The sequence below is a fragment of the Schistocerca piceifrons genome, chromosome 5 (assembly GCF_021461385.2).
Source record: "Schistocerca piceifrons isolate TAMUIC-IGC-003096 chromosome 5, iqSchPice1.1, whole genome shotgun sequence".
In the NCBI taxonomy this organism is placed as follows: Eukaryota; Metazoa; Arthropoda; class Insecta; order Orthoptera; family Acrididae; genus Schistocerca; species Schistocerca piceifrons.
The window spans coordinates 493498489-493524691 of record NC_060142.1 but is presented as its reverse complement, the minus strand read 5'-3'; the positions used below and the strand labels follow the sequence as shown (position 1 = coordinate 493524691).

The 26203-nt window shown below is 44.8% G+C and overlaps 1 protein-coding gene across 1 annotated transcript in view; it reads right to left on the bottom strand.

Annotated features, from left to right (window-relative positions):
- The window catches only part of LOC124798349 (solute carrier family 52, riboflavin transporter, member 3-A-like), a 113034-nt gene that overhangs the window by 39336 nt on the left and 47495 nt on the right, over nucleotides 1–26203 (bottom strand). Inside the window, exon 2 of the mRNA XM_047261707.1 lies at nucleotides 20599–21808. Coding sequence (XP_047117663.1) covers nucleotides 20599–21808 — 1210 coding nt within the window. The remainder of the gene's footprint in view (nucleotides 1–20598; nucleotides 21809–26203) is intronic.

Here is a 26203-nt window from a genome sequence, read left to right as displayed (position 1 = left end):
GTCCCCCTGTCGGACTCCAGTTTTGATTTTGAAGCGTTCTGACATTTCGCCCATGAATTTCACTTTGGATGCTGCTCCTGTAAGTGTCTGTTTTGTGATTTTTCGTGTCTTTCGGTCGATCCCAAATTCTTCCATGATTTTAAATAATTACTGTGTTTCTGATATATATATATATATATATATATATATATATATATATATATATATATATATATATATATATATATATATTCACTTACGTAATTGTTCGTAGTAACCTAGTAGAGTTCCAAAGGAACAACAATTCCCACGATTACAATACCAAAAAGAGATAATCTTCAAGAAAATTAATTTTTGAATTCCAAATTTTTGCTGAGTTACTTATTGCCATAAAATGCTTAACAGTAGCAGAACTTGATTTAAACATTGACCAGGTACGAGTACGACTCGCACACTGAGGGTTCTGTACAAACTAAATTATGTATACAGAGAGTTCATCGATTATGGGAATCGAGAATTTCGACGAGTTTTGCCTGTCATCGGCATCGATACTGGCAAGATTTCGGTCCCAGAGATTCCAAGACTTCTGTGAATGTTTTAATTTTAAGTTTGAATACCGATAACGAATGAGAAAAGACTTTTTTTGCGTGATATAATTATAAATTAACAATTTTTTCAATTGTTTTTCCTTTGGTGGCACTCTGAGTCCTTTCGCCTTGCCAAATTTAATTATTCTAGACTAAAGAGAAGTACCCTATAGGTTTTAATGAGTGAACTGCGAGTCTCAAAATGTGTGACATAAATGGCTGCATCTTTTGATTACTTTGACTCAGAAGTTAATTTTTTACACCACCAAAGAATTATAGACCTCAGTATCTGATATAAATTTCAACTTGATGCGTCTACCCGCCACTGAGGAAAAGGGGTCTTAACAGGAGGACGGAGAGAAAGACAGTCGGATAAGATGGTTCAAATGGCTCTGAGCACTATGGGACTTAACATCTGTGGTCATCAGTTCCCTAGAACTTAGAACTACTTAAACCTAACTAACCTAAGGACATCACACACATCCATGCCCGAGGCAGGATTCGAACCTGCGACCGTAGCGGTCACGCGGTTCCAAATTGAAGCGCTTAGAACCGCACGGCCACACCGGCTGGCAGTCGGATAAGAAACGGAAAAAAATTCTTCATGTGATATAATCACAAATTAACAATTTAGGATTCTTCCCTTTACTTTTACTGCGAAACCTTTCCTCTTACCAAATTTCATGGTTCTAGCCCAATGGAAGTAACCTATAGGTTTTTTGAGTGAGTTTGCGAGAATCAAAATATGTGGCATTTTAACTGTATTGACTCAGAAGCTAACGTTTATTATACCGCGAAGGGCCAGAGACCTTAGTATGTGACATAAATTTAAACTGATACGTCTACTCATTCCTGAGGAAAAAGAGTTGTAACACACATGCGGACAGAGAGACAGCCTGATAACGAATAACAAAAAAAAATTTCGTCCGTTATAATAAACTACACATTAACAGGCTTCGGATTTTTTTGTTTGGTTGTACTGTAAAACCTTGTTTCGTAACAAATTTCATGAAAATAGACGAAGGAGAAGTAACCTGTAGATTTTAATGATGGATTCGCGAGTATCATACCATGTGAAACAAAAAGCCGTATCACTTAGTCGCATTGACTTAGAACCTTACATTTATTACACAGCCAAGTTACTATAGACCTTAATATGTGACATACATTTAAACTTTATACGTCTACCATTTCTTTAGAAAAATGTTACTGAACAGTTGGTCGGACAGACATTGCCGACTAGGGTACGGAACCACAAAAACGATCTCAAAGACTTTCTGCTGGGAAACTCCTTCGATTTTTACTTTCTTAAAACTGAAAGATATTCTATTATTGTGTTAATTCACGTGTAAATGGGCAGTATTGAGCCATACAAGATTATTCGCAAGTATTTTCGCGGTCTCAGAAGACGACTGCATGAAAATTACAAGACTTATGGAAAAGCGACACTCATCAGTGGATAAAGCTTGTCACCGAGGTATAGTTGCACTGCGCGGCAGGCGTATCGTATGCTCTGTATTGTCGCATAAAATTTATTCGCGCACGCTGACAGGCGACTCAATGAATGGATTTCCGCAACGGGTTGCTGTCGCACCTTCCCAGCAAATTCGTGTCAGTGAACTGCACACACGTATTGACGGTTGCCGCGTCACAAACGGTGCCCACATTGATAACCTGTAATGTAAGTTAAAATCTTGGAGAGAGGCTCGATCCACTGATGTGTGTCTGCTTTCTGTACGTCTTGTAGTTTTCGTGCATTCGTCTTCTGAAACCCCAGAAGTACTTATGAGTAACCCTGCATACCTAGCTTGCATGAGTTGAACACATAAAATCAGTTGTGCGGTGGTATGCAGTCTCGTAGGTGGTATGCAGTCTTGTAGGATGCTGAGATCCACATCAGCATAAATAAGTGATGAAGTGGAAGGAATTCGAAGGGACAGGAAAAGATTTGTGACTGGCCAGGTCTGCCAGTGAGAAAGTGTTACGTGGAGGCTCACGTAACTTGCATGGGAATTTCTGCACGAAATTATTTTTCGAAAGTACTTTATGTAAGTGTGGATAATTGACAACAGAGGCAGAACATGGAACGATTACAGTACCTGTCGCATAGCTCACGCATAGATCATGGCAACTTGGGGAAGGGTCCTTAAGAAGACATGCAGACAATAATACTTTACTCACACCATACACAAAAGGAAGTAGGTAATAACGGGACAAACTACATTCCAGTGTTGCATTACAGAGTATACATATAGATGAACATGAAAATAGAACGTTCCAAGCACACTGGATTTAAACAGTTCTTGTCTACTGGTGCGTCCCTGTGTAACTTTTATACCAGTTTGTAGGAAATACATCGTTTGAATCTTTCTCGTTGTATGACCAGTAAATTACAAGGTTCCTAACAGAGATTTCTTTCAACAAAACTGTTATCGCCTCTAAATCAGTTTTTGGTGCACACATAGAACATACTCCCGAAAAATCACGAAATTACCTATATACGCAGCGGCTTTAACGTTACAGTCACAACAAATTATCGTCTTGATATGTCCTTAGCATCAACAGGCAGCAACTGTAAGAAGTATTCGTCTGTACAACGATGCGCTTCCGTTTCTCGTTAACTTGTCGTCGACGGCACGTTATACTCTTTTTCTGCCATATTAGATTAGACCCAATGTTTCCGACATAAATCTACTGTATAGTGAGCGTATCCAATAGGATATAGAATACGTCAATAAACAAGACCACACGATATGTGTTTACAGAAAATGGTTATGGGAATGTTCTTTCCTCAGATCCTGTGTGAAATGGTCCTCACGGATGTAGACTAAGGAAAAAATTACAAACGTGTCTTCATTTAATAGGTAACTTCAAATTTGTCACGAACAGGTAAAAATATACACACTGATTTGCATAAAATGATACTTAGGCAGTCGTAGACATGTATCATGAAAGATAGCAGTTTGCAACGCTTATCTGCATTTGTCACATTACTACACTGTAGATGGACAGAAGACTTCTTTTACGCAAAACACACGTTATTTGATATCATACACGGCCCAGTCACATTAATGTTCGACGTCAACGTGCAATAACGGCATAACGGCAGTGGACGGTGCGTAAACCGCGTGGTGGGCGGGGTAGAGAGGGGGGGGGGGGGGGGACGACAGTGCTCTTGTTGTAGTGCAGAAACGGAGCGATTTAACTGCGTCGAATAGGGCATGATCATTGGCTTTTGGGGCAAGGGTGGAAGCATTTCCGAAATGATTAAATTTGTAAACCGTTCGGGTGCCGCTGTGGTTAAAGTATACCGAGTTTCGCAAAATGGCACTCACAAAAGTCAGCGCCAAGGCAACTGTGGTGCACGATGGGCCATATATGACGTGAAATGATAATTAAATCAAGACCCTAAGCTGTCGACAGGCGTTGATATACATCAACGGGAACAGTTCAAAATGTGTGCCCCGACCGGGACTCGAACCCGGGATCTCCTGCTTACATGGCGGCCGCTCTATCCATCTGAGCCACCGGGGGTACAGAGGATAGTGCGACTGCAGGGATTTATTCGTTTCACGCTCCCCGTGAGACCCACATTCCCAATTTAATATCCACACACTACATTCGTAGTGACCCTGCCCATTACACTCATTACTCCCGGCAGATAATCTTACCGAATCCCGTAAGAGTTCGGGTAATGCGTGTGCTTCCAGCACAGAAGAACAAGGTCAATGGCCGGTTAGGCTTAACTATATGAAGATGGCATCTGTTCTTTCGGACATGTCCGAAGGAACGGATACCATCTTCATATATATGACGTGGGTGAACAACGGCTGCGAAGATGTGTACGGGCGAACAGACTTACAGTGTCGAACAAATGGCCGCCCAGATGAATCAAGGAACTAAAAATAGTGCGTCCTCAACGACCGTTCAGCAAATGTTGCTCTCCTGCACCGCCTACTTCATGCACCCACGCTGACTGCTATTCATCGGTGAAGAAGACTGGAATTTGCACGCCAGTAGCGCAACTAGACGGCCACTGACCGGCGACAAGTGGTCTTTTCTCGTCACGTTTTATGCTCCATCGGATAGGCAGCCGGTCGCGTGTGCCGCTGAAACGGCTGAAAGCGAAGGACCACGAAGCAGGGGGGCGCGTTATAGTTTGGGGATTCCCTGGGTGATCTCGTCATTCTGGAAGGCACAACGGATCAACACAAGTATGTAAACTACTGGACATTAAAATCGCTACACCAAGAAGAAATGCAGATGATAAACGGGTATTCATTGGACAAATATATTATACTAGAACTGACATATGATTACATTTGGACGCAATGGGTGCATAGATCCTGGGGGATCTGTACACAGAACAACCACCTCTGGCGGTAATAACGGCCATAATACGCCTGGGCATTGAGTCAAACAGAGTTTGGATGGCGTGTACAGGTACAGCTACCCATGCAGCTTCAACACGATACCACAGTTCATCAAGAGTAGTGACTGGCGTATTGTGACGAGCCACTTGCTCGGCCACCATTGAGCAGACGTTTTCAATTGGTGAAAGATCTGCAGAATGTGCTCGCCAGCGCACCAGTCGAACATTTTCTGTATACAGAAAGGCCCGTACATGACCTGCAACATGCGGACGTGCATTATCTTGCTGAAATGTAGGGTTTCGCAGGGATCGAATGAAGGGTAGAGCTACGGGTCGTAACACATCTGAAATGTAACGTCCACTGTTCAAAGTGTCGTCAATGCGAACAAGAGGTGACCGAGACGTGTAACCAATGGCCTCCATACCATCACACCGGGTGATACGCCAGTATGGCGATGACGAATACACGCTTCCAATGTGCGTTCACCGCGATGTCGCCAAACACGGATGCGACCACCATGGTGCTGTAAACAGAACCTGGATTCATCCGAAAAAATGACGTTTTGCCATTCCTGCACCCAGGTTCGTCGTTGAGTACACCAGCGCAGACGCTCCTGTCTGTGATGCAGCGTCAAGGGTAACCGCAGCCATGGTCTCCGAGCTAATAGTCCATGCCGCTGCAAACGTCGTCGAACTGTTCGTGCAGACGGTTGTTGTCTTGCAAAGGTCCCCATCTGTTGACTCAGGGATCGAGACGTGGCTGCAAGAACCGTTACCGCCATGCGGATAAGATGCCTGTCATCTCGACTGCTAGTGATACGAGGCCGTTAGGATCCAGCTCGGCGTTCCGTATTACCCTCTTTAACCCACCGATTCCATATTCTGCTAACAGTCATTGGATCTCGACCAACGCGAGCAGCAATGTCGCGATACGATAAACCGCAATCGCGATAGGCTACAATCCGACCTTCACCAAAGTCGGAAACGTGTTGGTACGCATTTCTCCTCCTTACACGAGGCATCACAACAACGTTTCACTAGGCAACGCCGGTCAACTGCTGTTTGTGTATAAGAAATCGGTTGGAAACTTTTCTCATGTCAGTACGTTGTAGGTATCGCCACCGGCGCCAACCTTGTGTGAATGCTCTGAAAAGCTAATCATTTGCATATCACAGCATTTCGCGTCTGTAGCACGTCATCATTGTGGTGTAGCAATTTTAACTGCCAGTAGTGTAGTTACTACCCCACTTGAACAGGCCTCTGAAGGCTGTCCTTGACTTCAAACCGCAAATAATTCGTATTATACGCGTTTGGACTCGGAGAAATTTAGCCTGAATTGATGAATTACCCCCAAAAATGATCCCGTGTGACGATATGAAATGAAAGTACGCAAAGTCCGCTTTTTAAAAATTTTTACAGTAACTCTGTCTTACAACGTCCACATTTGAAATGATAAGCGTACACACCAACTCATGGCCTTTGGTGCCCTGCTGTTATCTGAAAATTCGCTGTAGTCGGTTCTTCCTCGATCGTAAATCTCGAGTAGGGATCATGAGACCATGATAAGATGGAATAACGTGCTTAATGAGGCAGACATATTTGCTCCGCTTCATATCTGAATACAACACGACAGCAAGAAGTTAATATCTGTCTGATGTACCATTTACCAAACAGTGTATACTGGCTTGCAGAGTATGTATGTACTTGTATAGAGTAGAGATGGAATAAAATCGTTCATGGTCGGGAATAGTTCACTAGTGGCCGGTCCTCTTTTGGACTCACTCATGTTTACTTGTTCACCACAACTTTATTTATTTGAATTGCTTTGTTCTGTGTTAGCAAACTGGTGCCCAACCACTGATCTGCAAACCCTATCACTATGCAACAAATCTCGGAGGGCAAGGCAGTCCGCAAGGTCCCCTTCTCATTTAAATATCTTATATACATCTAAAGCAAGTAGTATCAGAAAGTTTCGAAATTCCAACTAAAATTGTTGTTGACTCGAGCAAGGGAAACAGATTAGCATGGGCTCCAGGCTGTTCGCCTACTCTGACTCAAAAGCTGCAAGTTGCGAATGTTATAGGGAACTGTTTTGATAAATTCATTTGATTCCATTTCAAAATGTAATTGTTTTAGCAACTCATGAAAATTATAGATACAGTAACTGATATATTACCACTGATAGACTTTACTTGTAAATGCTGAAGTGGAGTTTTATGGGCACTGTGTTTTCGAGATCGTGCGCTAGTATATCTAGCAAAAAAGTTCTAGTGAATCGGAAACTCTTGTTAATTTTAACATATAATTACAACAAGGCTATAAATTACCGGTCGTGTATGCTGGACAGTGTTTACGAAGAACTAAGTCTCGAGATTTATTGAAGAGTTTGAAATTGAACGAGAATGGGTGAACACAATGAATGAAAGGAACTACAACTGAAGGAAGAATGGTGGAAATGGAACGAGGAACATGTGAGCACCGTAGGAGGGCGAGACGGTCTGAACGAAACCGAGATGGGAACGAGGAACAGCAAACTGGACTTAGGGACGAGACTCAAGCTATCAGAATACACTGTCAGTTGGGAATGAGGTCTAGTGGAAATTGAACGAGGAACGAGACCGAGACGGGAATAGGGAATGGCGGAATTGGAACTGGGAATAAGGCCAAGGTAGGAATGAGGATTAGCAGAACAGCAGTTAGGAATGAGACTGAGGTTATCAGGGTCAGCAATTGACTGGGAACGAGAAATGGCGGAATTGAAACGAGGAAAGAGACCGTGGCGGGAATGAGGAACGGTGGAAATGGAACTAAGAATGAGATCAAGGCTACCAGAATCCGGGGGTGGTATGCAACAAGGAACAGTGTAAGTGGAATGAGGAACGAGACTGAGTGGGATTGAGGAACGGGGAAACTGGATGAGGAACGACACTGAGGTGGGAACGAGGAACAGCAGACGTGGAACTGAGGCTGAATGAGTCTAACCTGAAGGGAATGGTGAACGAGTGTTCCCCAGAAGTGGTTCCTCAGTCCTGCCAAACAATTTAGTGAACGGTTCATTTCGACCTGTCACATCTCGAGAAGGAAGGTCCACCGCTAGTACAGATGTTCTGCTGCCCTGTATTTCACTATGCATGAATATGGGGCATACAGCTGCATAAGGCCGTAATGCAAGGTTTAAAATTAACGTACAAACGTCTTTTTAAAACGAAACTCAACGCAATCACCTTTGGAAACAAACAAGTGCTATCTTAGGCTATTTTATTTCGTTTCCATACAATATGTTGTTCATAAAAGGCCAATGTTAAACGCATAACTTATAGCAATTTATAAATGGTTTCGCCTATGATTTCGACACCGATGACGAGATCATATACAGATCTAAACTGACACCTATTTTTGCAGCCAGTTTTATCGCAGCAGAAGGTGACATGATGGCAGTCCATTTCCTGGTAGTGCATGCCTTCTCTTGATTTCTGCTAGTGCTATTGTGAGTACTGATATTCTATATACGACATGAAGGACGTTATTAGAAAGCGCATGCTAACGCTATTCTGAAATTGAGCAATGGTTACTTGAAGAGGTAGGATTAAGAAATATAGATGTTCCCGGCCTTCAACATGTCATTCTTTTAATTGCAATCTACATGAAGTTAGTTGACGATGAAGCTTATAGCGATTCGTGACAAGAATCAATGGTTTAGTCTTTTTTTTACTGAAAAGATCCGTTAAGTTCTCATTAACCATGCCGAATTACGATTGCGAGCTGTAAGTGTTTAACGTCCCCCTTCAAGAAATACCGACTATGTTTAACAATCTTTGGAATCATATGGTCCAATGGACCAAATACAAGACGATAGGGGCAACATTTCAGCGTAAATAATGCTGTAAGATGTATTAAGATCGAATATTCCTTCATACTTAACCGATACCGCAGAACTCTGCATAGTTATGTTCAACAGATAAAAAAGGATGTGTTTTAATTGCTGTTCGATGAACTGTCTTAACACTAGCTGTCCTGTAGTTGAAACACCACGGAAAGAATATAACCCACCCTTCAGTTAGTGAAAACGGGTAACAGCCCACAGAACTACGTACACCATCATGGTTGTGACTGCAGCACCTACATCTGTACGCACATCGAACCTTCCCAGTCACGTAACATCCAGACCTAAAACATAAGACATTAATTTAACCTTTAATCGTGATTTTCTGCGTCTTACAGACGACAAGATAGGAAGAGGTCACGTAATACAACAAACAGACGGTGCTCCTGTTGCCTCTAAAATCGTACCTCAAAAGAGGTAATAGCCCCACAACCTTGCATCTCTGGAATACAGGCTAATAGACAGTGTCAGGGTACAAGATTTTCCAGATGTTTTGTAGCCAAAGTGTTTGAAAATAATTTAATCATTTCGTTGACTGAGGGTGAAATCTCATACCAATTTTGAATATAAATAAATAACCGTTATTAGCAGAGGATCTGTTCGTTTGTTTATCCGGAAAAACCGTCTGGAACTTAAAAGTTTAATTATTATGTAAGAAAATTTATTATGTAACAAGTCTTGTTTCCATTATTTGTCTGAGTCATTCCGCATGGGCTCCGTATCGTACTCGGCGCCATGACGTGCACAGTAATCTGAGGCGGCAAAGGATCTCCTGAGTGAACCATAGGGTCACGAATACCAGCGACCAGAAGATTATAACAATAATGAAAATACTGATGAAATGATACTCTTGCTTTCCTCGGAAGTTTGGAGTTTGTTCTAAATGAGTTGCACCTAGATGATAAACCTCGGATGACTCTTTGTAATTAAGGGTATAATAAAGGTCTTCCTATAAATCAGAGTTGATGAGTCCTGATTCTGGTAGGAGATGAGCTCTTCTACGGCCATAAGAAGAACTACCAAGCTGAAAACAGCCACGAGTAATTTATAAACTAACTGCACTCGCAGCAGCCACAACACATGGCTAAGAACGGCTCATCACACTCTCATAAAGTAACTCATCAAGAAACTCCCGAAGCGAATTATCAGAAGGCGCCTGAATTTGTAGATCAGTACACTGAGGTAGCACGATATAATAAACAAAAGATCACACCTAAGTGGACTACTCGTAAACAAACAACTGGAATTTAAAAGAAAACTTCCAACGAATACGAATAAATCTCTAGAAGAGGACCACAGGAAAAAAAAAAAAATAGTTTTCGAAAACCAATAAGCCTGGCAGTCATAATACGAAAGAAAGTGCTTCTTTTTCACACAGATAGTCAGTCTTCCAAATCGATGGGCTCAACAGACTATCGTGAATACGACGGAACCGAGCTAGTTGACACAATGGCGCGCCTATAGGAATACTTTAGTTCAAAACCTCGTTCAGCTATCCAAATTAATGTTTTCTGTAGTCTGCCGGAGTCGCCCAAGGCAAATGCTTCGTAAACGACACTGCCGAATTCCTTTGCCATCCTCCGCCAGTTCGAGCTTATATTCTGTCGCTAATGACCTCGTCATTAACGGTAAGTTGAACCCTAACGTTCCTTCCTGAAATGAAAGCACCATTTTGCGGCAGGAGATACGGAAAAATTATAGTGCATATTCATAATGCGACCCTATAAACGGGATACTTGAAAAGACTGTAGAGTATCAAATAAAATGGAAACTAGCAATAGTGCAATGTTGTTGTTCTCTTTCTTGTGCCTTTGCTCCACATCGGTGCAAGGTCGGCACGGTTAACGGATTCAGCATGGCTAGTTCAAAGTGTGGCCGGATGCCGTTCCTGTCTCAACCCTATACCCCCAGGGATGGAAGTTGTGTACCCGAAATTTCTGCGTGTAGTGTTATTCATGTGAAAGTGAGCGAACTTTTTCGAAATGATTGTGTATCCTGTAACTGAGGCGGGACTTCATGATACCACGACTTCATGATACCAGCCCGGTATTCACCTAGTGGGATGTGGAAAACCGTCTAAAAACCACATCCAGGCTGCCCGGCATACCGCCTCTCATTAATCAAAAATGGCTCTGGGCACTATGGGACTTAACATCTATGATTATCAGTCCCATAGAACTTAGAACTACTTAAACCTAACTAACCTAAGGACATCACACGACACCCAGTCATCACGAGGCAGAGGAAATCCCTGACTCCGCCGGGAATCGAACCCGGGAACCCGGGCGCGGGAAGCGAGAACGCTACCGCACGACCACGAGCTGCGGTCTCTCACTAATCCGTTGGGCGGATTCGATCTGGGGCCAGCACACCTCCCCGCCCAGGAAGATGCGCTTCGACACGCACGGCTATTCAGGGCGGATAGACTAGCAATAGTACAGTATAAAATAAAGCATTTCTGAAAAAGAGACGTACGGTAACATCTAACACGAATTGAAATGTTAGGAAGTCTTGTCTGAAAGTATATGTCTGGAGTGTAGCTTTATATGGACATGAAATGTTGGCGATAAGCACTGCAGACGAGAATACAAGCTTTTGAAATTTGATGCTACTTGATAATGCTGACGATCAGCAAGGATAACTAAAGAAGAGGTACTGCATTAAACTGGAGAGAAATGAAACGTATGGTACAGCTTAACTAAAAGAATGAGTAGGTTGTTGGACACCTCCTGAAGTAAATGACGACTGACCGAAACCCTCAGCTGCCGACAGGTGTTGTTGATATACCTCAATGTGGACAGTTGAAGTGTCAGGAAATAATTAATTTAGTAATGGAGTGGCAGTGGTATGTGAGGGGTTATAAAAGTAGAGTGAGACTAAGTCTTGATTACTGTAAGCAGATTCAAGTGAATGTACGTTAGAGTAGTTTTGCAGAGATGAAGAGACTTTCCCAGTATATATTAGCGTGCAGAGTGCATCAAATCAGTCTTTGGACTGAAGATGATAACAACAACAATAACTTCATCAGGCTATAGATGTACGATGTAAAAAGTATTTTGTACTCCAGACGTTGCTATATTTAATGAAATAATAACTACTCGAATTTTTAATATAGTTGGTTATGAAACAATGGTAAACAAAAGAGCCAAGGATGGCACAGGCATCCGCCTTAATGAAGGAGGCCAATTACTCATGAGAAACGTATTGCCGTGTGGCAGAAGTATAACACTACGTCTTCAAAATCTCGTTTCCTACAACTGAGGTAGTCCTCTACGGCTGCGTTACAGAAGCTGTATGTGAAGCTGCAGTTTTAAAAAAAAGTGTCTTCCAGTTCGTAAGAGAGAAAGCCATTCACAGAATACCATTTCACTCGTTTAAGTAATCTATACTGCAGGTCCGATCAACTAAAGCCTAATTATCAAAATTCAACGTTTCAGAATAAAATTACTATCTTAAAGCAACCTGCCAGCCCTGCGTTCTTCAAAGTTTTGAGCTGGCCGTGGTGCTCCATTCAGTCCACTAAGCCGGAATCATCGACTTGCACCGCGCAGCTTTCATGCTACGTAGCTGAGACCGCGGGCCATGCAACACTATCTGGAGGTGGGCCCTCGTGGAGATGTTTCGTCCTCTTTCTTTGTGTACACAACAGCAGTATTACACTTATAAAACTATTATACATCACATTTGAAATAGGAAATTATAAAAGAAGAAGTCAACAGAAACGTAACTCAAGTCAATATTATATGAAAGTCTATGCTGAAGTCGAATGGCCCCTTAATCTACTGCTGCACAGCTATTTAACGCCGGAATTCTTCCTGAAGACAATATCACTCTTTATGAATTCAGTTATAACGGAAAAAAATTACAAATTAGGAAAACAAAACTTCATTCAGAATGCTATTTTAAAATTAGTTCCCGGGCTTTAATGAGCTCTCGATTCTTTTCTGTGCTTCTTTTTGCGATCTAATACGAGTTGAGCTCAAAAAGATATGTCATAAATTGTGGAAAAATAACAGATTTCTACTGCGATTCACAGAACTATTAGCACTGTTCTGATATCTAAGAAATCAAATTCTCGAGGTTTACAGGACTCTGTAAATATAACAACTTTAAACGCAGACTGTAAATTCATGACGCGACTCATGAAGAGCAAAAAACTGGTTCAAATGGCTCTGAGCACTATGGGACTTAACATCTGAGGTCATCAGTCCCCTAGAACTTAGAACTACTTAAACCTAACTAACCTAAGGAAATCACACACATCCATGCCCGAGGCAGGGTTCGAACCTGCGACCGTAGAGGTCGCATGGTTCCAGACTGAAGCGCCTAGAACCGCTCGGTCACTGCGGCCGGCCCATGAACAACATGATACACTCTGAACTCTCTAAATAAATCGGTTCTTATCAACCAGTTACCGTAAATTGGTTAGTCATTTTTTGCTGGACACATCCACGGAATATAGTAACGTACTCAGTTTAACATGGTTATCAAAATGATAATTTGTCTTGGACTTCCTTGACTTTGATAAGGCTTTTGAGACCATTATTCATCGGTATTTAGTTAACAAGTTGAATAAAATGGAGTTAAATCTCCATTTTATGCGCCTGATTCGAAACTGTGTTTCCGACGCTCATTTCAGTTTTAACATCAACGGACAGCTGTCGGCTCCATTGCCACTCGAGAAGGTCGTTCGTCAGAGTTGTCCAGTGCCCACAACGCTGTGCGATCTTGTTGTAGAAGCTCTTAATTTGTTGGCCGGAGAGAAACTAAAGCTGCATGGAACAAAACAGAGACAAAGAGAAACTTGTCACACAGTGACACTGGAACGAAAACCCCAAGCACCATTTTATGTCCGAGTGGGACGGATAGGCACAGAGCGCATGTTTTCATCTGAAGGTGTACAACGGGGATACATGATAAAATGAAGACTCGACAGAATATGAAGTTCTCCGGATTTCAGCAAACGACATATTTCTCAGTATTTTACAAGAACGATTTTAGACAGGAACATTATTGGCAAATGTGTGTACTTCTTTCAGTGTAAGTAAAGAAGGTGTTAAACAACAGAAACAAAATTTTCTAACAAATAATTAGATTGGACAACAAATAATGTCAACTGGAAAATCAAATGTAAGGACGCATCCAGAGCGAATGTTGCAGAATGATAAGGAGGGCCGGCCGCGGTGGTCTCGCGGTTAAGGCGCTCAGTCCGGAACCGCGCGACTGCTACGGTCGCAGGTTCGAATCCTGCCTCGGGCATGGATGTGTGTGATGTCCTTAGGTTAGTTAGGTTTAAGTAGTTCTAAGTTCTAGGGGACTGATGACCACAGAAGTTAAGTCCCATAGTGCTCAGAGCCATTTTTGCTAAGGAGGAATTGTAGTGTGAACACTTCACTGCTAGGCCAGATGTAAGGTCCTTCACCGACTGCTCAGAGCTTGGTCAGTACTTTCATTCTCTTTGCAATAACTATCAGTTGGAGCCTTTGTAGGTAGGTGCGTGCTCAGCAGGCCGGCGCAGTCCAGCCACCATCTTCACGCAGGTTCCGCAGCATCACTGCTCGAGTTACTTGACGCTTCCTGCGGACCTGTCAGAACTTGATGACGACATACGCTACATCAGTCCAGTAAAAGTCTGTCTCGCAATATATCATCTGTCACTGGGCACCAAATAACTTCTAGGAAAGTTGCCGTAAGAATTTAATTTAAATACTAGAGATGTTGCTGATGTTGTGGTCTTAGTCCAAAGACTGGTTTGATGCAGCTCTTCATGTCACTCTATCCTGTGCAAGCCTCTTCTCTGAGTAACTACTGCTTCCTACATCCTTCTGAATTTGCTTAGTATATTCATCTCTTGGCCTCTCTCTACAATTTTTACCCTCCACGCTTCCCTCCAATAATAAACTTGTAATCCCTTGATGCCTCAGAACGTGTCCTTTCAAACGATCCCCTCTTCTAGTCCAGCTGTGCAACAAATTCATCTTCTCTCCAATTCTATTCATTACCTCCTCATTAGCTACGTGATCTACCTATCTAATCTTCAGCACTCTTCTGTAGCACCACATTTCTCTCCATGTCTAAACTGTTTATCGTCGATGTTTCACTTCTATACATCGCTACATTCCCACACAAACACTTAAATCCATATTCGATGTTAGCAAATTTCTTTTCTTCAGAAACTCTTTTCTTGCCATGGCCAGTCTACATTTTATATCCTCTCTACTTCAACCATCATCAGTTATTTTGCTCTCCAAATAGCAAAATACATTTACTACTTTAAGTGTCTCATTTCCTAATGTAATTCCATCAGCATCACCTAATTTAATTCGACTACACTCCATTATCCTTGTTTTGTTTTTGTTGATGTTCGTCTTATATCCTCGTTTCAAGACACTGTCCATTCTGTTAAACTGCTTTTCCAAGTCATTTTCTGCGTCTCACAGAATTACATTGTCATTGATAAATGTCAAGGTTTTTGTTTCTCTCCCTGGATTTTAATACCTACTCCAAATTTTTCTTTTGTTTCCTTTACTGCTTGCTCAATATACAGATTGAAGGACGTCGGGGAGAAGCTACAACCCTGTCTCACTCCCTTTCCAACCACCGCTTCCCTTTCGTGCCTTTCGACTCTTATACCCGCCATCTGGTTTCTGTACAAGTTGTAAATAGCCTTTCGCTCCCTGCCATCTTCAAAATTTGAAAGAGAGTATTCCAGTCAAAATTTGGTTATAGTGGGACGCGAACCACCAACACTTCAAAACCTCACTATTAGTCTGTTACGCTATTCACTGCGCTACCGCGGGTGTTATTGTTATTAATTGTGGCTGTTGGACAGGCATTAACTGCGTCAGAATAGATTTACAAATTGTTACTACAATCAGCCTAGTTGTGGTCTAAAAAAATTTAAAATACAGAAAATTGATTTTTTAGGCTTAAAATGTTCTCTGGGCTGTCTGCGTTCATCCCTTGTTCACCAGAAAATCCGTTATCGACTACAAGGCGATTTGCGTAAAAGTGTCTCCGAAGAGCATTTACAACGGGAAAAAGATAGTCGACATCGCGTCCAGTATGGCAGCATGTTATTTCAACGACCGCCTCACACGCATCATGGAAATTATGAACGTGCTTGCACTTGAGACTGGACCAGCGTGTTACAATTTCAGCACAAAAGCGGACAAAAAGCGTATCGAGCGAGCAGCGCAGCGGATGCCATAAGCTGCCAAAGAGGCCCGCAGGACCACCATGGCCACAAAGAAGATTGAGAAGGACCTCGTCTTGGATCTGGAAGGACTGCTGTATGGTCCATGGACGCTGACTAGAGGTATGTTTAACCCAATTACAAAAATTTTAACCCAAAACTTTAAACGCGTTTTTCTAGAATTCGCATTTTTCAAATTGGCTGGAAACATAACGCGAGAAGGGACACACGATTTTGATCGAAATCTGATGCTAGAATTCTAAATTAAATTCCCATGATTTAAAAGCCTATTTACAATGCACGCCCTTGTTTATTGCTTGCGAGTAGAAAATGAAATTGGTTTCAACACGTCATCATTTCGTTAGAATTTACTATTTCTCAATTATCCTACGTACGCTGATAAAAATATATTGAAAATGACTTATACAAAATTATTTTGTTACATGTACAACAGAGGCGCTACGGGAATTCCCGTCGAAGACTGATGTTCCGGCTGCAGGGGGTCCTTCCACTTGGTGCAGCGGCAACAGAGAGCGTCCGATGTGGACTTAAAAATGATTTCTTGAAGAAGTAAGTGTAAGCAATAAAACTATGACGACAAATTTAACATTACTTATTATTTTATTTGTAAAGAAAACACGGAAGTCACCTATTATTCCTGAGTTCAAAGACGGCTACCCTCTTAGGTGACTGTGTTTGTTGGAGGAGCGCTACCAATACAAGAATTATGTCAGCACCAAATATAACAAATATTTGCAGATTTTGCTTAATACTCGACTTTCCCAAGACCATGACTATGCCAGCCCTTGGGAACAAAACTGATTCATTCATTTTCCTTAAAGTGGGAGCAAGATCTAGATTTTGCTTAATTTCATTTTGGTTTTACTTTCTCTTGTATGTACTACAAGGTTTAGTTATGTTTACAGGATTGTCTCATCCAAATCAGCTAGAAGCGGTTGTTTATGGTCCACGACTTATGCACTGGCGACAAGCAGTTGACTCAAGGCACAAAGGAATCACAGACATTGGGTGCAAGCAGGCATTGATTGGAATCAATTGTAAACGTTGAAAATTTGTGCCGGACCGGTAGTTGAACCCGGGTTTCCTGCTTACTAGGCAGGTCTTCTGACCATTTCTTTTAAATTTATTCTGTAGCGAGACTTTTTCCCATTTTGTTCGTTGTTGTTCGTTGCATTTGGTCGGGGCGGACATCACACGACATCCGTTCGATTTCATCGTTGACCCCTTCACACATTTTTCTTTTTTTTTTACTTGGGTACGCTGAGCTACCCTGCAGGCATATAGTCCTCCGGAGACAATGGTTATTGTACCCGCACAGACTACCCTAGCACGTCTCCCATTAGATCCAAATCTTCAGCTTATCCACACACTGCTAATATACACTCCTGGAAATGGAAAAAAGAACACATTGACACCGGTGTGTCAGACCCACCATACTTGCTCCGGACACTGCGAGAGGGCTGTACAAGCAATGATCACACGCACGGCACAGCGGACACATCAGGAACCGCGGTGTTGGCCGTCGAATGGCGCTAGCTGCGCAGCATTTGTGCACCGCCGCCGTCAGTGTCAGCCAGTTTGCCGTGGCATACGGAGCTCCATCGCAGTCTTTAACACTGGTAGCATGCCGCGACAGCGTGGACGTGAGCCGTATGTGCAGTTGACGGACTTTGAGCGAGGGCGTATAGTGGGCATGCGGGAGGCCGGGTGGACGTACCGCCGAATTGCTCAACACGTGGGGCGTGAGGTCTCCACAGTACATTGATGTTGTCGCCAGTGGTCGGCGGAAGGTGCACGTGCCCGTCGACCTGGGACCGGACCGCAGCGACGCACGGATGCACGCCAAGACCGTAGGATCCTTCGCAGTGCCGTAGGGGACCGCACCGCCACTTCCCAGCAAATTAGGGACACTGTTGCTCCTGGGGTATCGGCGAGGACCATTCGCAACCGTCTCCATGAAGCTGGGCTACGGTCCCGCACACCGTTAGGCCGTCTTCCGCTCACGCCCCAACATCGTGCAGCCCGCCTCCAGTGGTGTCGCGACAGGCGTGAATGGAGGGACGAATGGAGACGTGTCGTCTTCAGCGATGAGAGTCGCTTCTGCCTTGGTGCCAATGATGGTCGTATGCGTGTTTGGCGCCGTGCAGGTGAGCGCCACAATCAGGACTGCATACGACCGAGGCACACAGGGCCAACACCCGGCATCATGGTGTGGGGAGCGATCTCCTACACTGGCCGTACACCACTGGTGATCGTCGAGGGGACACTGAATAGTGCACGGTACATCCAAACCGTCATCGAACCCATCGTTCTACCATTCCTAGACCGGCAAGGGAACTTGCTGTTCCAACAGGACAATGCACGTCCGCATGTATCCCGTGCCACCCAACGTGCTCTAGAAGGTGTAAGTCAACTACCCTGGCCAGCAAGGTCTCCGGATCTGTCCCCCATTGAGCATGTTTGGGACCGGATGAAGCGTCGTCTCACGCGGTCTGCACGTCCAGCACGAACGCTGGTCCAACTGAGGCGCCATGTGGAAATGGCATGGCAAGCCGTTCCACAGGACTACATCCAGCATCTCTACGATCGTCTCCATGGGAGAATAGCAGCCTGCATTGCTGCGAAAGGTGGATATACACTGTACTAGTGCCGACATTGTGCATGCTCTGTTGCCTGTGTCTATGTGCCTGTGGTTCTGTCAGTGTGATCATGTGATGTATCTGACCCCAGGAATATGTCAATAAAGTTTCCCCTTCCTGGGACAATGAATTCACGGTGTTCTTATTTCAATTTCCAGGAGTGTAGTACTCCTTGCCGATTTTTATCATTACTCGCAGCATTTCGCTGATTCTCGTGAGAGTTCAAGCCTAATGTGCATCGGCACTGTAGAGAACATTGGCCGTCTCACACATATTTGGTGTCCGTTCTTCCGAAACCGTCTGAAAGAACTGACACCACATATACGAGACTTGGTCAGAAAGTAATGCACGGCATTTCTTTTCTTAGGCGATAGCAATGCTACGAATGCGAAACGTTACATATGTATTATATGAAGTCTCCTGAGTGAGTGCGCTAAGTTTTCCGGCCGTGATGGCCGAGCGGTTCTAGGCGCTACAGTCTGGAACCGCACGACCGCTACGGTCGCAGGTTCGAATCCTGTCTCGGGCATGGGTGTGTGTGATGTCCTTAGGTTAGTTAGGTTTAAAAAGTTCTAAGTTCTAGGGGACTGATGACCTCAGAAGTTAAGTCCCATAGTGCTCAGAGCCATCTGAACCATTTTTTTTGCGCTAAGTTTCCGTCACTTCCGACAGATTGCGTAGTTGCAAGACAGTTTCAAAACGGCGTCTGTAGGTGACGTACGGTACAAGCAACGTGCCGTCACTGAATTTCTCACTGCTGAGAAAGAAGCTGTGGGGAATATTCACAAACGCTTGTGCAAAGTCTATGGAGAATCTACTGTCGACAGAAGTATAGTAAGTCGCCGGGCACGGAGCGTGAGTTCATCAGAAGGCGTTCAGCGGAGCTCCATGATTTGCAGCGGTCTGGGAGACCGTCCACGGCTGTCACACCTGACCTAGCCTCCTCGGTCTTCCATTTGTTTGGGCCATTAAAGGATGCCATTTGTGGAAGACATTTTGAGGACGACGAGGAGGTAATTCACACAGTGAAGCACTGGCGGAGCCACCAGGAAAAGGGTTGGTACCGACAGGGCATACACGCCGTTGTTTCGCGCTGGAGAAAGGTCTTAGAACGGAATGAGCTTACGTGAAAAAATAGGGTGCATGGATAAAACACCATTCTTTAGTGTGTGTAATTCTCATTATGTTCAATAAAAAACTGTTGAAGAAAAAAAATGCGGTGCATCACTTTCTGGGAAACTCTCGTAGAAGTAGTTGACTCTTTCGTATGGCGTTATTGCCAGCCAAAAAAGCCACTTTTGGGGAGGATGGAGGCCCGATAACAGAAGAAAAATGTAGCTGAGGTCACTAACCTGCTCCTGCGGTAGTGCTCAGCTCGGTGGTAGAACAGAGAATATATTTGGTGTTACGAGTAGAAGAATGATAAACATTAGATGGGTAGATAGAACAACTAATGAAGGGGCACTAAACAGTATCTGGAAGTAGTGAATCATTAAGGCATCTCTTGACTAACAGAAGGTATCAGTTGACAGTACACAGCGTGAGGCATGAAGGAAATGAGATGGTCACGTGTAGAAGAGATGGTGGGGAATGGGAGGGATAAAACCGTACAGTAAGATCAAGGGTTCACTGGAATATGTAGATTCATATGCCAGAATGAGATTTTCACTCTGCAGCGGAGTGTGCGCTGATATGAAAGTTCCTGGCAGATTAAAAGTGTGTGCCAGACCGCGACTCGAACTCGGGACCTTTGCCTTTCGCGGCCAAGTGCTCTACCATCTGAGCTACCCAAGCACGACTCACGACCCTCCTCACAGCTTTAATTCTGCCAGTACCTCGTCTCCCACCTTCCAAACTCCACAGGAGTTATTAAACCCTGTTTATAGTGGTAGTGGCGCTGCGTTGTAGAGGCTAGTGCTTACCACGAGGAACTCTCCACCCGCGTGGCCGACCAAGGGCGGAGACGGGCTCATGAGCGCGGTGACAGCGATGTAGACGGTGAACGCGGCGCTGACCACTGACAGCGCGGATATTGTCCTCACTGACGTCTTCGGCAGGAAGAACTGCAGGAAACACGCCAGAGGGTTCGCCATGGCGGAGAGGCTGACCGCCAGGTGGTAGGCGACGTTCCCGTACGGCAGGCACGAGTAGGACTGGATGCTGGGGAACGCGCCGTTCCCGAAAGCCGCCACCAGCGACACCAGCACCATCAAGTAGACGTACGTGCGTCGTGGAAGTCGAGTCACTTCTTGCAAGTCTGACCGTTGGCTAGCTGCCGATCCAGCGCTGCCCTCTCCGCTGCAGTCTTTAACGGACTTTTCCGCCTTCTGCTCTCTTTGCGATCTGACTCTCTCACCTTTGCACACTTTCAAATTATTTAGAAGCACGAAAGAAATTGTGCTAATGGCGAGGACTGCGAAAAGAATGAAGATAAAAACGGTAGTTGAGAAGTTCGGAGGAGGCGTGTAGGGGGCGACTACCGTATAAGACTCGTCTGGGTTGGTGGTATTCACGACAGTTTGGTTGACACAGGTCGGGTTGCCTCCGACACCTTGTATAAGGGCGAACACACTCGGCAAGAAACCACTGAGGCCCTCGCCGACGAAATAGGAGGTGAGGTACGTCTCTCTGTAGTTCCTCATGAAGGGCATGAAGAGCACAGAGCTGGTGCAGCCGACGAGCGCAATGAAGAACGTCAGCACCAGTAGAGACGTACTGCGCTTCTCACCTCCGATGTACGTCGTCTCCTGGTACAGCAGAGCCATGAGCAAGAGAGCGATGGTCCCCATTACCAGTAATCCGTAAATAATGAAACTGTCCCGCAGTTTGCCTGGGAGGAACTTCTGCGTCAAGCCGTACAGGATGGGCCCGATGTTGGCAATTTGTACGATGATGGAAATGAACGAGGGCAGGTTCCACCCTTCTGGCTGCGTCTGGACGAGCAGTGGTAACTGGACGTACATCCCGTTGATCGCCAACCATGTTCCGATCCCGAAGAGAACAGCCAGGACGTCCACCACTACTTTCCGGTCTGACAGTCCTTTGATGTGGAACTTCATGTTGATCTGGTGCTGAAAAGTACGTGGGACTGCAGGCAACAGAAGTGGAGTGCCTTCGTCGGTTTCAGGCAACCTGCGAAAGATTAAAAACTTCATTAAAATCTATAATCAGAGCCGGTTTAAGGCACAAGCGGCCGCCTGAGGCGTCAAACTGAGCTGAGAGGGGCGTCAGAGGCGCTCAAGTACAAAATCTGTACGCAGGCTGTATAATTATTAGTGGCGAAAATGGACAAGCGTGGAAGCATACTATAATGTAAGCAAAAACATGTGGGTGTCCGCAAACCAGAAGTAATGTGTGGTTACGAGCCGCCACTGACTTCAGTATCAAATATTGTCCTGAAACGTAAAATTTTCCTTCCCGTCCCTATTTTTTTATCACAGCGCCCATTCTTTTTGCTGGAAGTTCTCCACGAAGCTCATTATCTGATATTACACTGAAGCGCCAAAGAAACTGGTATAGGCTTGAGTATTCAAATAAGGAGATATGTAAACAGGTAGAATACGGCACTGCGGTCGGCAACGCCCATGTAAGACAACAAGAGTCCGGCGAAGTTGTTAGATCGGTTACTGCTGCTGTAGTGGCATGTTATCAGGGTTTAAGTGTGTTTGAACGTGGTGTTATAGTCGGCGCACGAGCGATGGGACACAGCATCTCCGAGGTAGCGATGAAGTGGGGATTTTCCTGTACGACTGTTAACGAGTGTACCATGAAAATCAGGAAAGCGGTAAAACATCAAATCTCCGATATCGCTGCGGCCGGAAAAAGGTCCTGCAAGGACTGGACCAACGCTGACTGAAGAGAATCGTTCAACGTGACAGAAGTACAAACCCTTCCGCAAATTTCTGCAGATATCAATGCTGGGCCATCAAAAAGTGTCAGCGTGCGAACTTTTCAACGAAACATCATCCATATAGGCTTTCGGATCCTAAGGCCCACTCGTTTACCATTGATGACTACACGACACAAAGCTTTACGCCTCGCCTGGGCCCGTCAACACCGACACTGGACTTTCCCTGACAGGAACATTGTTGCCTGGTCGGACGAGTCTCGTTTCAAATTGTATCTAGCGGATGGACGTCTACAGGTATGGAGACAATCTCATGAATCCATGGACTCATCAGGGCACTGTTCAAACTGGTGAAGGCTCTGTAATGATGTGGGGCGTGTGCAATTGGAGTGATAAGGAACCCCTGATACGCTTAGATACAACTCTGACAGCTGCTACGTACGTAATCATCCTGTTTTATCACCTGCATCCATTCATGTCCACTGTTCATTACAGGAGGAGAATGCGACACTCCGCACGTCCAAAATTGCTACAGAGTGGCTCTAGGAACACTCTTCTGAGTTTAAACACTTCCTCTGGCCACCAAAGTTCCCGGATATGTACATTATTAAGCACATCTGGGATGCTTCGCAACGTGGTGTTCAGAAGAGATCTCCACCCCCCCCCCCTTTTATGATGGACAGCCCTGCAGGATTAATGCTGTCAATTCCCTCGAGCACTACTTCAGACAGTCGAGTCCATGCCACTTCATGTTGCGGCACTTCTGCATGCTCGCGGGAGCCCTACACGATATTACACTACTGACCATTAAAATTGCTACACCAAGAAGAAATGCAGATGACAAACCGGTATTAATTGGACAAATATATTAGGCTAGAACTGACATGTGATTACATTTTCACGCAATTTGGGCGCATAGATCCTGAGAAATCAGTACCCAGAACAACCCCCTCTGATACGCCTGGGCATTGACTCAAACAGAGCTTGGATGGCGTCTACAGGTACGGCTGCCCATCCAGCTCCAACACGGTACCACAGTTCATCAAGAATAGTGACTGGCGTATTGTGACGAACCAGTTGCTTGGCCACCATTGACCAGACGTTTTCAATTGGTGAGAGATCTGGAGAATGTGCTGGCCACGGCAGCAGTCGAACATTTTCTGTATCCAGAAAGGCCCGTACAGGACCTGCAACATGCGGTCGTGCATTATCCTGCTGAAATTTAGGGTTTCGCAGGGATTGAATGAAGGGTAGAGCCACGGGTCGTAACACATCTGAAATGTAACTTCCACTGTTCAAAGTGCCGTCAATGCGAACAAGAGGTGACCGAGACGTGTAACCAATGGCGCGCCATACCATCACGCCGGGTGATACGCCAGTATGGCGATGACGAATACACTCTTCCAATGTGCGTTCACCACGATGTCGCCAAACACGGATGCGACCATCATGATGCAGTAAACGGAACCTGGTTTCTTCCGAAAAAATGACGCTTTGCCATTCGTGCACCCAGTTTCGTCGTTGAGTACAACATCGCCGGCGCTCCTGTTTGTGATGCAGCGTCGAGGGTAACCATAGCCATGGTCTCCGAGCTGATAGTCCCTGCTGCTGCAAACGTCGTCGAACTGTTCGTTGCAAACGTCCCCATCTGTTGACTCAGGGATCGAGACGTGGCTGCACGATCCGTTACAGCCATGCGAATAAGACGCCTGTCATCTCGACCGCTAGTGATACGAGGCCGTTGGGATCCAGCACGGCGTTCTGTATTACCCTCCAGAACCCACCGATTCCATATTCTGCTAACAGTCATTGGATCTCGACCAACACGAGGCAGCAATGTCGCGATACGATAAACCGCAATCGCGATAGGCTACAATTCGACCTTTATCAAAGTCGGAAACGTGATGGTACGCATTTCTCCTCCTTACAAGAGGCATCACAACAACGTTTTACCAGGCACCGCCGGTCAACTGCTGTTTGTGTATGAGAAATCTGTTGTAGGTGTCGCCAACCTTGTGTGAATGCTCTGAAAAGCTAATCATTTGCATATCATAGCATCTTCTTCCTGTCAGTTAAATTTCGCGTCTGTAGCACGTATCTTCGTGGTGTAGCAATTTTAATGGCCGGTAGTGTAGTCAACTGTACCAGTTTCTTTGTCTCTGCAATGCACAAAGCCATCACTAACATATTTTCCTCTCCCACATCAAATGACATGTAGATGACTAATGAGATTGCCCCACGCTGGGCGCCAAAATGTAATGTATCGAGTATTCTTAGCGAGCTCTTGCATAAACTGACCTACAGATTACTAATCACATTGTCCCCTACTAAGTGGTGATGTGTGACTTCAATAAACAAGGAAACTCAAACAGCAAAAGGTTATAAGATTAAGGGATTGATAAGTAAATGGAAGCCATTGCTTAAATGAATAAAACATGAAATGACTGTATTTTCAGTAACTTTTACACACATTTAGAAAAATTACATATCTCAGGGCCGATTTGACTGGGAGTGGACACTACTAGCTATTAAGGGAAAGGAGGGGGGGGGGGGATGAATCATCTAATCATTCTTCATGGGCGTTACTTTTTGGTGTTGACGGCGGCAGGCGCTCTGTCGGTACGGCGTGTCACCTCGTAGTTGTGTGGCGCGAGTCGGCCGCTCTCCTCGGTGTGAAGCGAGGACCCTGATGGGTCTCAATTGCCAAGTCGCCGTGTGTTGCCGTAGCCAAAGCAGCGTTATCGTGGGGTCGGAAGGCGGATGTTGGAGATCCAAAGAGTAGTCTTCGTGTCCTCTTGCTTCCACGCTGTCTCACCGACTCACCCTTTTCCACCTTCACAACTCATCCATCTCTAAGCTCAAGGACTCCTCGATTTTTCCTTCTTCCTCGACGTTGTCATTGGCGGACAAAATTTGCAGTGCTGTCCAGTGACTGATGGCCGTTTTATGGTCAGGTCTCCCAGTGCAGGATGGAAATTTTCTGTCTTGCGTGGGCTGTCGTGTGACTCGATAATTAGCGTCTTTCTCATGATTTCACAGTGAAGGCTGTCCCCAGCTTTGGTCTCTTGTTACGATCTGTGTTGGCTTTCCTAAGTTGTTGTGAAAGCAACCACACAACGCTTCTTTGTAACGGTTTCCTCTGCTCTGTCTAGTCTCATGTTTGTTGGTTGGTTGGTTTGGGGGATTAAAGGGACCAGACTGCCATGGTCATCGGTCCCTCTCATGTTTGTGTGACGTCTCAGAATCTGGTGGTGTTCGTGATTTATAAGGGACGTCCCGACTGCTCAGAAAACATTTTTTCAAGCTGACTGACTTTTTTCGCAGTGCTTTAGTTTGACACGACTCCCTGTGCGAATTCTTGGTGTTTTGTGTCCGTTCCTTCCCAGAGCCTGCGCGGTGCTGGAATTCTCGACATGCTCTTGCTTTCTAAGGCAGGTAAAAACAGCTGCTGCGAACCAGAAGAGCCGGCCGCGGTGGTCTAGCGATTCTAGGCGCGCAGTCCGGAACCGCGCGACTCCTACGGACGCAGGTTCGAATCCTGCCTCGGGCATGGATGTGTGTGCTGTCCTTAGGTTAGTTAGGTTTAAGTAGTTCTAAGTTCTAGGGGACTGATGACCACAGATGTTAAGTCCCATAGTGCTCAGAGCCATTTGAACCATTTGAACCAGAAGATTCAGACG